This window comes from Hyperolius riggenbachi, chromosome 11 (genome assembly GCF_040937935.1).
Source record: "Hyperolius riggenbachi isolate aHypRig1 chromosome 11, aHypRig1.pri, whole genome shotgun sequence".
Lineage (NCBI taxonomy): Eukaryota > Metazoa > Chordata > Amphibia > Anura > Hyperoliidae > Hyperolius > Hyperolius riggenbachi.
This window is the reverse complement of record NC_090656.1, coordinates 158,883,729-158,900,307: the sequence shown is the minus strand read 5'-3', so window position 1 is coordinate 158,900,307 and position 16,579 is coordinate 158,883,729. Positions and strand designations below refer to the sequence as shown.

The window sequence follows — 16,579 nt, the reverse complement described above, 5'->3', positions numbered from 1 at the left end:
CTGAATTTGCAGAAAGGGCAAAACAAAATTTGGAAAAGGACCCTCAGTTTATGCAGAAGATTTTGTTCAGTGATGAGGCAAACTTTTATGTGGATGGGGAAGTTAACAAACAAAACCACCGCTATTGGTCTGACACCTAACCCACATTGGATAGATCCCTCCAAGACTGTTGTAACAAAAAAATTGATGGTATGGTGTGGTATATAGGGTACAAAGCTAGTGGGGCCATTCTTCATCAATGGAAACCTCAAGGCCACTGGACATGCAAAATTGCTACATGATGATGTGTTTCCCTCTTTATGCACTGAAGCTGGCACGTTCCCTGAGTTTTTTCAGCAAGATTGTGCACCACCACATTATGGGTGTCAGGTCTGAGCATTCTTAGATGAATAGTTTCCTGGAAAGTGGATTGGTCGTCGTGGGACAGTTGAATGGCCCCCAAGGTCTCCCGATCTGACCCCCTTAGACTTTTATCTTTGGGGTCATCTGAAGGCAATTGTCTATGCTGTGAAGATATGAGATGTGCAGCACTTGAAACTACGGATACTGGAAGCCTGTGCTAGCATTTCTCCTGCGGTGTTGCTATCGGTGTGTGAAGAGTGGGAGAAGAGGGTTGCATTGACAATCCAACACAATGGGAAGCACATTGAACACATTTTATAAGTGGTCAAAAACTTGTAAATAACTCATGAAAGAATAAAGTTACGTTAAAACCAATTGTTTTTCTTGTGAAGTTCCCAATAAGTTTGATGTGTCACATGACCCTCTTCCTATTGAAAAAACAAAAGTTGGATTCAAAATGGCCAACTTCAAAATGGTCACCACCCATCTTGAAAAGTTTCCACCCTCACATATACTAATGCGGAGCAGTGCTTTTCAGCGCTGCTAGATTTGGGCGCAGCCAGCGCCGCCATAGACTGTAATGGGAATTAGTCTATAGCGGCGCTCAGTGAGTAACGTCGGCTCCGTCAGAAGACAGAGCCGAAGTTGCTTAAAAAACCTAATAATTCGTCCTCCAGCAATCGCTGGAAGCTGAATTATTTCATTCCCCCACTATCCATGGCGGCCTGGAGGGGGAATAGTAATTAAATCGGCCCGGACTTGTGCAGAAGCAGGGTCAGCCATATAGCGCTGTATCCTGCGCCCAAGTCTACCGGCGCCGATTTCAAATGTACTCATACTAATGTGCCACAAACAGGAAGTTAATATCACCAACCATTCCTATTTTATTAAGGTGTATCCATATAAATGGCCCACCCTGTACAATATTTGATGAGGTGGTCTGCATCAGCCTTACTACGCCTAGCGACTATATATACACATGTAGACAGGTTGAAGAAGCTCACACCTAGTAGCTGTGATACAGATCCTTACATGGAACATTAAACATTATTGCATGTTTTTGCTTTTTAGTGTATATCCAATATAGGTTATATTTTAACTTTTATTTCCTTGTACAAAGAGGCCAATTCCTTTGGAACATGTTGCATGTTTTGGATAAATAAAGACAATCGAATCCTGAGATAAAATTACATTGGTCTAAAAAGTAAATAAAGGCAAGCTATACCTTGCATGCCAATGTGTCTCTTGTTTTAGGCATATATAATCTCACATTCTCTCTCATTCATTCATTCATTCATTGCTTGCAGTTGAATCTGGCAATATCATATGTTAACTTTTGCAAAATATATAATTGAATCAGGCCCCAAGTTTATTGAATGTTTTAATTTGTTGCGTTCTGCATGAATTAATATCTCCTGGGTATCTGTAACGATGGGTGTCAACACGCAGAGAGAATCTGATTACTGGTGATTTGCAGAATCACCCGCAATGCAGATATACACCTGATTATGGATGATCTGCAGTATCCCCAATAATCCGGGTATGTCTAACCTCTGGACACCAGTATAATGTGAGTGTTTGGTGTAACAGTACAACTCTGAGCATAGACCACCAGGGACCCCGGTGGCCTGAGTGACTTGAGGAATACTCCCCTGACTGTGGGGAATATTCCTGTAGCCTGTGGACTCCCTAGGAGAGGGACCCAGGCTGGGTTGCAGGAAGCCCTGCTGCTAATATGAACAGACTTGCCCTAACTAGGTGTGAGGGTCTATCCTCTATGCCCTGGAATCGGGCTAAGGCAAATACACATACAGTACAATCCTAGCTCTGGGTGTGAGGTCCGTGATCACAACCCCCTGGAACTAGCCTACCGAATACCCTAGTCTTGGGTGTGAGGTCCGTGATCACAACACCCCGGAACTAGTCTAAAGCATAACATAGAATTGACACAGTATCCTAGTCTTGGGTGTGAGGTCCGTAGTCACAACACCCTGGAACTGTTCTAAAGCATAACATAGAACTGACACAGTATCCTAGTCTTGGGTGTGAGGTCCGTAGTCACAACACCCTGGAACTGGGTCTAAAGCATAACATAGAACTGACACAGTATCCTAGTCTTGGTGTAACGATCGGTGTAACACAGAGAGGATCTGATTATTGGTGATCTGCAGTATCACTGACAATACAGATATATACCCGATTATAGATGATCTGCAGTATCACCGATAATCAGATATATCTCTAACCAGTGCAACAGTAATACTTTGAGGAGAGCACCCATATAGAGGGTGCAAGGCAGTAGGAGATGCTGTCCAAAAAGCAGGTTCCTTCCACCGGTCTGAGGCTCCCCAAGGGGTGGAGCCAGGCTGAGAGTAGGAAGGACCAGAGTGTGAGTGACACCAAAGGAGAAGTGTCACTGACAGGTCTGTGAACTATCCCAAAACGGGAGATAGTTCTCGAGGTCGGACAGGCCAGGTCGGCAACAGACAGACAGATCAGATACAGAGACAGGAAACAGATACGTGATCCTAAGATCAAGAGATTATCTGAGAAGATTAGTATATCATCCAGATATACCAGGACAAATTTACCCAACACCTCCCTGAACACCTCATTGATGAGTTCCTGAAAGACGGCCGGAGGGTTACACAACCCTAAGGGCATCACCAGGTACTCGTAATGCCCATCGGGTGTGTTAAAGGCCGTCTTCCACTCATCGCCCTTTCTGATTCGCACCAGGTTGTATGCACCCCGCAAATCCAATTTTGAGAAAATCTTAGCATTGGTGACCTGAGTAAATAAATCGTCTATCAAAGGCAAAGGATAGCGGTTCTTTACTGTGATTTTATTCAGACCCCGATAATCAATGCATGGCCAAAGGCCTCTGTCTTTTTTCTTTACAAAAAAGAAACCTGCTCCAGCAGGTGACCGGGAAGGGCGAATGAACCTTTAGCTAAGTTTTCACGGATGTATTCCTGCATGGCCAACTTTTCTGGCCCAGACAAATTGTAAAGATGACCTCTAGGGGGCATACAACCAGACCGGAGATCGATGGGACAATCGAAAGGGCGATGTGGGGGAAGTTGATCGGCTGATTTCGGACAGAACACATCTGAAAATTCAGAATACTGATCCGGCACTCCCTCCACGTGAATCTTGGTTTGGCCCAAGGTTACCTTCGCTAAACAATGATAAAAGCAATGGGACGACCAGCTCGATAATTGACCAGTGGCCCAATTAATCTGAGGAGAGTGAAGTTGTAACCAAGGCATGCCAAGAATGATCGTGGAGGTTGTCATGTGTAACACAAAAAAATGCAAATTCTCCCTATGCAGTACCCCTATAGTGACTCCCACCTCGGGAGTCTGCGACAGAGGATTGTTACCCTGCAGAGGAGAATCATCCACTGCCGTAACTTGAATAGGGGGTTTTACCGGGGAGAGCGGAATACCCAATTTTTTTGCGAATTCGTAATCCATAAAATTAGCCGCTGAACCTGAGTCAACGAAGGCCTCAGTGACTTCAGATTTATTCTCCCATGAAGTCATACAAGGAAGAAGCAACCGTTTATCATCTAGGGGTACAAATTGCGCACCTAGGGTATTACCCCCAACTACACCTAGGCAGTAGCGTTTCCCGACTTCTTAGGGCAATTCTGTACTCTGTGACCCCCCTCTGCACAATAAAGACAAAGCTGCTCTGATAACCTGCGTTTCCGCTCTACCTGAGACAATTTTTGATCGACCGATCTGCATTGGCTCAGGTAGAGGCGAAATGGGAGGAGGCGGAGTCGCAGGAGACGCAGCGTGGAATACCATTCTCACATGGTTCCTACCCGGGTCTGTCTCTGATAACGCAGCCGACGATCTATCCTAATGGCCGATGAAATGGCCTCATCAATGGACTTAGGTTCAGGCTGACTTAACATAAGATTGTAGACCTCATCTGACAACCCTGATAAGAAACAATCTAATAGGGCAAAAGTGTCCCACCTGGCTGATACTGACCACCTCCTAAATTCAGCAGCATACTCTTCAACCGGACTCTTGCCTTGACGTAAAAGTTTGAGCTTCCGCTCAGAAGTCGAGGCAATGTCTGGATCATCGTAAATTATAGCCATGGCTTTAAAAAATTCTTCTACAGAGGTTAATGCCAAGTCTCCGGAGGGCAGACTGTACGCCCAGGTCTGAGAATCACCTGATAGCAAAGTCTTAATAAATGTGACCCTTTGGGTCATGGTTCCTGAAGATTTAGGTCTCAACTCAAAGTATGATAACACTCTACTCCTAAAATTTCGGAAGTCAGATCTGTGACCAGAAAAATTTTCAGGTACAGGCATACATATGTCAGGGCTAGGAGGAGATCGCATCTCATCTACAGCCGTCTGGAGGGTTTGTATAGAACCGGACAAAGCGTCAATTAACGCCCGGTGACTACCCAGCACTTGGTTGATGTTATCCACCGAAGTGGTAAGTGTTCCCAGACGGCCGGTGAGTGCGTCCATTTGCATCTTTTGGTCTGCCGTTCTGTAACGATCGGTGTAACACAGAGAGGATCTGATTATCGGTGATCTGCAGTATCACTGACAATACAGATATATACCCGATTATAGATGATCTGCAGTATCACCGATAATCAGATATATCTCTAACCTCTGGACACCTGAGTAATATGAATGTTTGGTGCAACAGTAATACTTTGAGGAGAGCACCCGTATAGAGGGTGCAAGGCAGTAGGAGATACTGTCCAAAAAGCAGGTTCCTTCCACCGGTCTGAGGCTCCCCAAGGGGTGGAGCCAGGCTGAGAGTAGGAAGGACCAGAGTGTGAGTGACACCAAAGGAGAAGTGTCACTGACAGGTCTGTGAACTATCCCAAAACAGGGGAGATAGTTCTCGAGGTCGGACAGGCCAGGTCGGCAACAGACAGATCAGATACAGAGACAGGAGACAGATATGTGATCCTAAGACAAGCAGGGTTCAGCAACAGAGTATCGGATATAGCGAAGTACCAAATCAGAGTTCAAGAGAGAGGTCAGGAAAGCAGGAAGTCATAACAGATAACAATGCCTAGTCTGAGGTGTGAGCTCCGTGATCATCAACATCCTGGAACTAGTCTGAAATATAACAAGATGATAATACAGTTCCCTAGTCTTGGGTGTGAGTTCCTTGATCGTCAACACCCTGGAACTAGTCTGAAGTATAACAGAATAACAATCACACAGATATTGACAAAAAGGTCTGAGTGCTACCACGTAGTGATCGCAACGGCAGACACCAGAGAAGTGACCAGCACCCAGTATATATACTATAGCACTCTCCAGCGCCTCCCCTAAGTGCTGGACCAATCAGAAATGGTTGAATTGTCAGCTGACCGGCTTGGTCAGCTGACACCCTTCTGGCTGTCATAAAAGTTCTGCCTCTCCACGCGCGCGTCCTTCTGAATCTGTGTGGACTATCAGTCCCAGCCACACCAGACATGTGTTGCAATGTATCCGCTGTGCAAGGCGCGGAACCAGCCGCACCGCTATCCGAGCATGCGGTGGTTTCTCTGCGTTCAGCCATGCTGACAGATGTAGGCCTATGCGTGCAAACCGCCGCGTCAGATGCGGACTCCGCCGCACTGGACGCGGAATCAGCCGCCTTGCTCTGAGCACCCGTGGCGGCTTTTCCGCATTTTTTCACACTTGTGTGTGAGGTCCGTAGTCACAACACCCTGGAACTGGTCTAAAGCATAACATAGAACTGACACAGTATCCTAGTCTTGGGTGTGAGGTCCGTAGTCACAACACCCTGGAACTGGTCTAAAGCATAACAGTAACGCCACAAGAGTAATCTAGCTCAGTGTGAATCCCCAGGTCCACCTGGCTCTTAACACACTGTAGGATCTGACTGTGGTCTGTGTGCCAACACATAAGCATTCGCAACGGCAGACAACGTGAGACTGAAGGACAAGCAGCTATATAGTGCAGCGTAGATCAGCGCCGACTAGTACCCTTCAGCCAACCGCCGTCCGTTCTGGGATCAGCTGACCAGTAGAGTCAGCTGACCCCTCTCTGCTTCCCATAAAGCTTCTGCCTCTCGGGGCGCGCGCACGCGTATTCCTCAGCCTATGTGCACAGGAAGGCTGAACCACATCAGACACGTCGCCGCGCAGAAACTGGCGGGCTGAACGCGGAACTAGCCGCCGCGCCGTCAGAGCACGCGGCGGCTTTTCCGCAATCCTTCACAGTAACATACCCCCCCCCCCGAGGAGTGGACTCCGGACACTTCCCACCAGGCTTCCCAAAATGTAAGTCATGGAACTCTTTCCTTAACTCCTGTGCGTGCATGCAACATTCTGGCACCCAAGTCCTATCCTCCACACCATAACCTTTCCAGTGCACCAGATACTGCACGGAGTTCTGCACTAGCCGAGAGTCCAGAATATTTTCAACCTCATACTCAGGTTGATCATCAATCAACACGGGGGGGTAGCGGAATCCACCTGTACTGCCGGCTTGAGCAATGACACGTGGAAAGATCTTACACCTCGCATACTGGTAGGAAGATCCACAGCATAAGTGACAGCATTAATCTTTTTGGTCACTGGAAATGGCCCAACAAACCTAGGCCCCAATTTGGGTGACAGTTGTTTCAGTGCCAGGTTTTGCGTAGACACCCAGACCAAATCTCCTGGTGAGAAGTCCCATTCAGTAGACCGTCTTTTGTCCGCCTGTTTTTTCTGAGACTTGAATGCCTTCCCCAAATTTGTTTTCACCATAGCCCAAATCTGTTTTAACGCCCCCTGCCAATCCTCCAATGCTGGGAAAGGAGTAGATGCCACTGGCAAAGGAGCAAACTTAGGTGACCTTCCCGACCCCACCTGAAATGGGAAAAACCCAGAGGAAGAACTTTTCAGATTGTTGTGCGAACTCTGCAAAAGGCAAAAACTTAACCCAGTCGGTTTGCGCATCAGCCACATAACATCTGAGAAACTGTTCCATGGATTGGTTGACTCTTTCAGTCTGGCCATTTGTCTGCGGGTGGTAGCCTGATGAAAATGACAGATCCATGCCCATTAGATGACAAAATGCCCTCCTGAACTTAGAAACGAATTGGACTCCCCTATCTGACACCACATTCTCCGGAATGCCATGCAGCCGGAAAATGTGCTGGATGAAGAGATTAGCCAGCTCCTGGGCTGAGGGGAGTCCGTTCAGAGGGACAAAATGGGCCATCTTGCTGAATCTGTCTACCACCACCCAAATGACAGTCATGCCTTCTGACCTGGGGAGTTCACCCACAAAATCCATGGACAGATGAGTCCACGGTTCATTTGGCACCGGTACAGGCTGCAAAGTTCCCACTGGTGCCTGACGGGAAGGTTTACTCCTAGCACACACAGCACACTCTCTCACAAACTCCTTACAGTCCGTGGCTAAAGATGGCCACCATGCACACCTGGCAAGGAGATCCTGTGTCCTGGTGGCCCCTGGATGACCAGCATTCTTATGAGAATGAAATAACTGTAAGAGCTATTGGCGAAAAAGCCAGGGGCACAAACAACACTCCCTCAGGCTTTCCTTCAGGAACATCCTGCTGATATGGGGCCAGTGTGGCAGCCCAATCCTTCCAGGTGTCTGTGGCTGCCAAAACCACCTTCCGAGGCAGAATAGTCTCGGGTGCTGAGGGCTGTGCCGTCTTGGGCTCGAAACATCTGGACAAGGCATCAGCCTTAACGTTTTACTACCAGGAGTGTACGTAATTACAAAGCTGAATCTGGAAAAGAACAGGGACCACCGGGCCTGTCGGGGGCTGAGTCTTTTAGCGTTTTCTATGTACTCTAAATTTTTATGGTCCGTGTAAACTGTGATAATGTGTTCTGCTCCCTCTAGCCAATGTCGCCATTCCTCAAAGGCTAACTTGATGGCCAGGAGTTCTCGGTTACCTATATCGTAGTTCCTCTCTGCTGGGGAAAACCTATGAGAGAAGTAGGCACGTGGGTGAAGCTTACCCTGCAAACCAGAACGCTGAGACAGCACAGCCCCCACCCCCACCTCTGAGGCGTCAACCTCCACTATGAAAGGGAAGGTGACATCAACGTGTCTCAAAATAGGTGCAGAACAGAACAGTTTCTTCAGAGTGTCAAACGCCATAAAAGCCTCCTCGGACCAGTGGTAAGTATCAGCCCCTTTCTTGGTAAGACTGGTGAGGGGCGCGACCACTGTAGAGTACCCCTTTATACATTTCCTGTAGTAATTTGCAAAACCCAGGAATCTCTGGATGGCCTTCAACCCTAGAGGCTGCGGCCAGTCCAGAACCGCAGAGATCTTCCCAGGATCCATAGATAGGCCCGAGGTAGATATTACATACCCCAAGAAAGCAACAGAGGTCACCTCAAAAATACACTTTTCCAGTTTGGCATACAATTGATTTTGTCTTAGTCTTTCCAGCACGAACTTGACATGTCTCCGATGCTCTGAAAGAGTAGCTGAAAAGACCAGTATATCATCGAGATATACCAAGGCAAGTTTACCCAAGATTGGTCTAAAAACCTCATTAATCAGCTCTTGGAAGACGGCCGGAGCATTGCACAACCCGAAGGGCATCACCAGATACTCGTAATGCCCATCGGGTGTATTAAAGGCCGTCTTCCACTCGTCACCGTCCCTGATACGTACAAGGTTGTATGCACCCCTCAAGTCCAATTTCGAGAAAATTTTAGCATTGGTGATCTGAGAAAATAAATCGTCAATCAGAGGCAGGGGGTAACAATTTTTTACTGTGATCTTGTTTAGGCCCCGATAGTCAATGCAGGGACGTAGGCCCCCCTCTTTTTTTTGACAAAAAAGAACCCGGCCCCCGCAGGGGACTGAAAGGGGCGGATAAAACCCTTAGCTAAATTTTCTTTGATGTATTCTTGCATTGCCAATTTCTCTGGCCCAGACAAGTTATAAAGATGACCCCTAGGGGGCATACAACCAGATCTCAAGTCAATCAGACAATCAAAGGGATGGTGAGGAGGCAGTCTATCTGCTGCCTTAGGACAAAACACATCAGCAAATTCTTTATATGGCTCTGGCAATCCTTCCACCTGAATTCTGGTGTTACCCATGGTTACCTTCGCCAAACAATGATGATGGCAGCGGGTAGACCAGCTCGTTAGCTGACCAGAAGCCCAATCAATCTGAGGGGCGTGAAGTCGTAACCATGGCAGGCCAAGGATAACCGTGGAAGTTGCCATCCGTAACACAAACTGCAGACTCTCTCTATGTAAAACCCCTATGGTGACCCCCAACTCTGGAGTCTGAGACAGAGGGTATTTACTCTGCAGAGGAGAGTCATCCACCGCAGTAACGAACACTTTATGATCTGACTAGATACTGCATCTGATAATCCTGACAAGAAGCAGTCTAACCGTGCGAATGAGCCCCATCTAGCCAACACCGCCCACTTCCCGAACTCAGCTGCATAAATCTCCACCGAATCCTTGCACTACCGCATGAGTCTTTAGCTTCCGCTCAGCGGTCGAAGCAATATCCGGATCATCGTAAATTATAGCCATAGCTTTAAAAAATTCCTCCACCGAGGTCAGGGCCTTATCCCCTGGTTGCAGACCATATGCCCAGGTCTGAGAATCCCCTGTCAACGGAGTCTTAAAGATAATTCTCTGTGCGACAGTACCTGATGAATTAGGTCTTAACTCAAAGTATGATAACAATCGATCTTTAAAGTTTCGAAAGTCAGATCTGTGACCAGAAAACTTCTCGGGCACCGGCATGCGTAAATCTGTAACAAGAGGGGACCGCACTGCATTAACAGTCGTCTGGGTCTTGTATAGACCCAGACAAAGCATTGATCTGGGTCTGATGACTATCCAGCACGCTGATGCAATTCTCCACCGAGGTGGTGAGTGCAAGCAGACGACTGTCAAGTGCGTCCATATTGTTTTGGTCTGCCATTCTGTAACGATAGGTTTTAACACGCAGAGAGAATCTGATTACTGGTGATCTGCAGAATCACCCGCAATGCAGATATACACCTGATTATGGATGATCTGCAGTATCACCAATAATCCGGGTATGTCTAACCTCTGGACACCAGTATAATGTGAGTGTTTGGTGTAACAGTACAACTCTGAGCATAGACCACCTTGGACCCCGGTGGCCTGAGTGACTTGAGGAATACTCCCCTGACTGTGGGGAATATTCCTGTAGCCTGTGGACTCCCTAGGAGAGGGACCCAGGCTGGGTTGCAGAAAGCCCTGCTGCTAATATGTACAGACTTGCCCTAACTAGGTGTGAGGGCCTATCCTCTATGCCCTGGAATCGGGCTCAGGCAAATACACATACAATACAATTCTAGCTCTGGGTGTGAGGTCCGTGATCACAACACCCTGGAACTAGCCTACCGAATACCCTAGTCTTGGGTGTGAGGTCCATGATCACAACACCCCGGAACTAGTCTAGAGCATAACATAGAATTGACACAGTATCCTAGTCTTGGGTGTGAGGTCCGTAGTCACAACACCCTGGAACTGGTCTAAAGCATAACATAGAAGTGACACAGTATCCTAGTCTTGGGTGTGAGGTCCGTAGTCACAACACCCTGGAACTGGTCTAAAGCATAACAGTAACGCCACAAGAGTAATCTAGCTCAGTGTGAATCCCCAGGTCCACCTGGCTCTTAACACACTGTAGGATCTGACTGTGGTCTGTGTGCCAACACATAAGCATTCGCAACGGCAGACAACGTGAGACTGAAGGACAAGCACCTATATATAGTGCAGCGTAGATCAGCGCCGACTAGTACCCTTCAGCTAACCGCCGTCCGTTCTGGGATCAGTTGACCAGTAGAGTCGGCTGACCCCTCTCTGCTTCCCATAAAGCTTCTGCCTCTCGGCGTGCGCACGCGTATTCCTCAGCCTATGTGCACAGGAAGGCTGAACCACATCAGACACATGTCGCCGCGCAGAAACCGCCGGGCTGAACGCGGAACTAGCGGCGGCTTTTCTGCAATCCTTTACAGTATCTCTTTAGGGTTTACCTCTCTAGTTATCAAACCCCCTTTCCTTTCCTTACAAAAGAGGAACTATAGTCACTAAAATATTTAAAAAGTTTTATAAAAGTAAAGGTGAAGTTACCTCTCAGTGGAAACTCATAGATGATATACTATATCACTCAAAAGTGAGTACATCTTCATGTTTTTATAAATATTTTATCATCTTTTCATGGGACAACACTGAAGATATGACGCTTTGATACAATGTAGTCAGTATTACAGCTTGTATAACAGTGTACATTTGTTGTTCCTTCAAAATAACTCAACATACAGCCATTAATGTCTTAACCACTGCCAACAAAAGTGAGTACTCCCCTAAGTGAAAAATGTCAAAATTGTGCCCAAAGCGTCAATATTTTTTGTGCCCACCATTATTTTCCAGCACTGCCTTTACTCTCTTGGGCAATGGAGTTCTCTAGAGCTTTACTGGTTTCCACTGGAATACTCTTCCACTCCTCCATGATGAATGGATGTTGGAGACCTTGTTATCCTCCACCTTATGTTTGAGGATGCTCTAGAGATGCTTAGTAGGATTTAGCTCTGTAAACATGCTTGACCAGTTGATGCATTGTGTGGTGTATGGTCTGAGCACTGACAGACTAATCCCCCACCTCTACAAACACTGCAGCAATGCTGCAAGCACTCATACATCTATTTGCAAAAGGCAACCTCTGGATATGAATATGACGCTAAGCATGTCCAATCAAATTATTTGGTCGTCAATGGTGAGGCTTGTTCTGGGTGGAACCTGTCCTGTTAAACAACTGTGTGGTCTTGGCCACTGTGCTGCAGAGCCGTTTAAGGTTGTTGGCAATCTTCTTGTATCCTAGGCCATCTTTGGGTACTTTCACAATTTTGTTTTTTCTAACACATCGGGTGTCATGTTGAACTTCCATTGACCAGTATGAGAGAGTGTGAGAGCAATAACACTAATTTTAACACACCTGAGTCCTAGTAACAAGTACCATGCCCCTGGGGAGGGAAAATTCTAATTGGGCAAAAGGTGTGCTCACTTTTATTTCCAATAGTTTAGATATGAATGGCTGTGTGCTGAGTTATTTTGATGGGACAGCAAATTTACACTAAGAAGCTTTGAATCAGGATGATACAATTTATTGACTAACTTAAAAGTATATATAAAAGAGTAGATTACTCTTTTATATATACTTTTAAGTTAGCCAATAAATGGTCTCATCTTGATTCAAAACTTCTTGCTTTTACTGATGTCTAGCACGGTACAATATTCTACTGCTACTACTATGCTCAAATTTACACTGTTATACAAGCTGTACACTGACTACTTTACATGGTGTAAAGGTGTAATATTTTCAGTGTTCCATAAAAAGATCTAATAAAATATTTGCAAAAATGTGGGAGGTGTACTCACTTTTTTAAGATACCGTAGGTAATTGTAACATTTATCCAAAAAACTCGCACAACTCTCATCAAAATGCAATGCGTTTCTCGGGACTAGGATCCCAATTCCTCCCAATTCATCAGGCAAGTATAAAGTGTGAAATCCAGGGAATATGAAGGACTCTTCTATAGATTATGTAATCATGGGCAATACACAATAATACAGATAAAACTAGAAGTGTAATATAAATTTCCATAAAAAAATGCACCTTTGCTTGCTAGTCAACATGATAGTTAATAAACAACAATACAGATAAAGCAATAGTATAATGAAGTATAATAAATTTGCATAATATAATGCAAAATCGAATGGTGGTTAACATGAAGGTTAAAACACTGATAATCTGCATGACAGTTATTAGGAGAACAACTTTTAGTTAATAAATCCATTGATTAATTCCATAGATCTTCTAACGTGTTTTGTTTTTTTTGCAGCCATGGATTTCCCAGATCACAGTCGCCGTATACTTCACAGCCTCAGAGACCAGCAGTCCCAGGGATTCCTTTGTGATTGCCAAATATCTGTTGGAACAGCCCGCTTTCTGGCACATCGATCTATCCTTGCTTCATGCAGCCCTTTTTTCCACATGTCATGCCGAGAGAGACCCGACACACGAGAACTAACACTGAACAGCCAGATTGTTACAGCTCCTGCCTTCTCTTTGCTGCTCAGCTTTATGTATTGTGGTAGACTGAGTTTTCAGGAAGCTCCTACTGAAGATGTTTTGGCAGCTGCCAGTTATTTGCACATGGATGAAGTTGTGAGAGTGTGCAAGAAAAGACTGCAAGGTCGAGCACCAGCAGAGGCAGACAGCACTCGCCGTGAAGAAGAAGGAGGTACTAGCTTTTTTGGGCTAGAAAAGTACGATGAAGACACACATCCTGAGGAAAAAGAGGGCAGGCAGTGTTCTGGAAAAATGCAATATAAAGGGCAGGACGTAGCTGGAGATGGGCAAAGAGTACATGGAAGTGCCACTTACCAGTTGCAGGAGGTAACAGGAAATAGGTATCAGAGACAAGAAACAGGGAATTTACAGAAATTAGCAGGAAGTATAAAATATCAGGGGCCTCAAGCATCAGGGAGTTTACAAAGAGTGGCAGGGGTCTCTAGGTTTGAGGCCCAGAGCATTGCAGAAAGTGTCCAAAGTTTGACAGGTAGCTCTAGGCTTGAACTGCATGAAGGAACAGTTAGCATTGAGGCAGTTATGGGGAGTATAACATGTCAAGGCCAACAGCTATCAAGTAGCAATCGGGAGGCTGCTGGGACCTCTAGACCTGAAGGACAGGAGAGGATAGGAAATGAACCAATTGAGGGATCTGAAAAATGCCCCCAACAGGAAGCTGTAGAAAGTACACTCACATCACCTGCTCAGAGATTTTCTGCACAAAGTCAAGATATAGGTTTGAATGGTCAGACAGTACATTCAAGACACTCACCAAAGAGGCAAGAGCCTGCAGGTAGCACACAAAGTACTAATGGAGGCACCAGATATACCGTTCAAGGGCAGGGAAATGCAGGCACCAGCAATCAAATATTATCTCCTAGGTACAGTGTGCAACCACAGGAAGAAGCTAGTGTTTCTTTGTCTGGGACAGAAAACTCCAGATTTTCTTTGCAAAATCAAGAACCCACAGGTAGCATTTTGACAGTGCAAGACACTCAGAAATATTCCCTTCAGACTTCAGAACTAGCAGGCAACAAATTCACACAGTCTGCCACTTCCAGGTACTCCTTACAAGAACCAACAGGAAGCATTCAAATAATACATGCACGCAACAGATATAGCCTGCAAGTTCAGGAACCAACAGCCAGCACAGCTGCACCTGGCCCATCCAGGTGCTTTTTGCAAAATTCTGAGTCTGTAAGCAATACTTTGACACTTCCAGGTACATCAAGGTATTCACTGCATAGTCCAGAGTCTCCTACAGGGAAGAGGGAGGAAAGGGAGTGCACTAAATCTGAGTTGACTGTCACTACCACTACTCAGCCTGGGATGGAGACTGCAGCTGCCCCTAGTCCATGCAGTTCCACAATAAGTGAAGGTCAACCAGAACCAGGTGTCTCTGTAAAGATCGAAGCCATTGTAATATCTGATGAGGAATGTGAGAGGGCAATTGGTGCTTTTAAACGACATGGATATGAAGAGGACGAAGAAGGAGAGGAGGAATCTGGGTACTTGCCTTATCATATGATTGCAGTGCCAGGTGGGCACCATCCAAACTATGGAGGACTTTTGCCACCTTCCATGCACCCAGAGGCCATGTACTTACAAGATTTTGAAGGACACCCTGGATTTCCTCTTTTTCCAGAAGATGTACCCACTTGTAAGACATGTGGTAAAACCTTCTCTTGCTCTTACACACTTCGCCGCCATGCCACAGTGCACACACGAGAGCGCCCCTATGAATGTCGTTTCTGTTTACGCAGTTACACACAAAGTGGTGACTTGTACAGGCACATTCGTAAAGCTCACAGTCAACTAGAGCCAAGCGTGAAAAAAACGAAAGTGGACATGGAGTCAGCACCTCCAAATTTGCCTTAACACTTTAGTGGATAATTTTGTTTTTTTAGGCAGAGAGCGTTTAATGAACCAGTCTTTGGCAGTGTTCCAAAACCGAATTTCCAATGACTTTTGTGAATGGATCTGGTGTGTGTTATTATGGAGTTACATGGATTTCTTCTCAATTGTGTTAACTTATTCAATCTTAATTGTTTTTTTGTTTTTTTTTTAATTATAGAATAGCTCAAACTTTTTAGTGCTTGTTATAAAAATCAAGATGAAGAACATCATCACTAAAAATGTATACATACTGATATGAACAGTGACTTTTACTATCATTAACACACTCTGAAGGCGATATCAGAATATTGCTATAAGCTACTCTTTTGGTTCATATCGTGCTGGTGGATCATTTATGTCGCTACAGGATCCCCTAACTATGTGTCATTAAACAGTGGCTTTTACCAAATTAAATGTTATTGTTATTGTAAATGGTTTAAAAAAAATTTTTTGATCTCTTAGCTTAGTGAACTGGACACATATTGCACTTCAGCTATCTTGATCAGTATTTCCCAAACTTGTGTTCAGGTAGTCCATTTTTCGTGGTTGTTTGCATATATATGTGATTTCACAACCTGGGGATATATAGGGAATAATATAACTAAAATAATCTCAGATTTTAGAATGTCCACACCCTAACATTAGACTTAAGTGGTAAACTGTAAAGACTCCAATATAAATGTATGCAAGTAACCAGAATTTCCATGTCCCTCATCTAGTATTTTTAGCCATGTCCTTCCACATGTATTACCAGTTGTATCCCCAAGTATTTCTAGGTCACTTCACAAATACTTCCAGGTTCGCTACAAGCAATGACCCCAGGTTCTCCCTATTCCAGAGCGGCACATAATACAGATTGCATGACTTCTCTCCCTTACCCTCTGGTGATTTTTGTAAAACTCCTTGTATCAGTGGATGCTTATGAGGGGAGTTATGGATGGACAGGCAAGAGAAGAGGAAGTGGAGCACATAATGTCAGGTATTATGGTTCTGTACAAATTAACAAGCTGACACATCATTGCATTCTGGCGGATCTGGAGGTGTGTTTAGCTTCTAAGGGCAACAATGGTTAATTTGCATATATTTAGCAGTGATGCACTGGGAGACATCTCGGAGCTCACTCCAACCTGAATTATCGCAAATTCTTAAGAAAGCAAATCTTTGTTTTCCATAGCATTTTAGTAAGGGGTCTTTTAGGACCAATGTAGCCCCTTACACGCT

The 16,579-nt window shown here is 45.3% G+C and overlaps 1 protein-coding gene across 5 annotated transcripts in view; it reads left to right on the top strand.

The window, feature by feature from the left end:
* Positions 1–15,790, top strand: part of ZBTB3 (zinc finger and BTB domain containing 3) — a 101,808-nt gene extending 86,018 nt beyond the window's left edge. For all 5 annotated transcript variants that reach the window (XM_068259717.1, XM_068259720.1, XM_068259716.1 and 2 more), the window contains one exon: positions 13,233–15,790. In XM_068259717.1, the coding sequence (XP_068115818.1) occupies positions 13,235–15,340 (2,106 nt within the window). In that variant the 5' untranslated portion in view covers positions 13,233–13,234 and the 3' untranslated portion in view covers positions 15,341–15,790. The remainder of the gene's footprint in view (positions 1–13,232) is intronic.
* Positions 15,791–16,579: the final 789 nt, after the last annotated feature.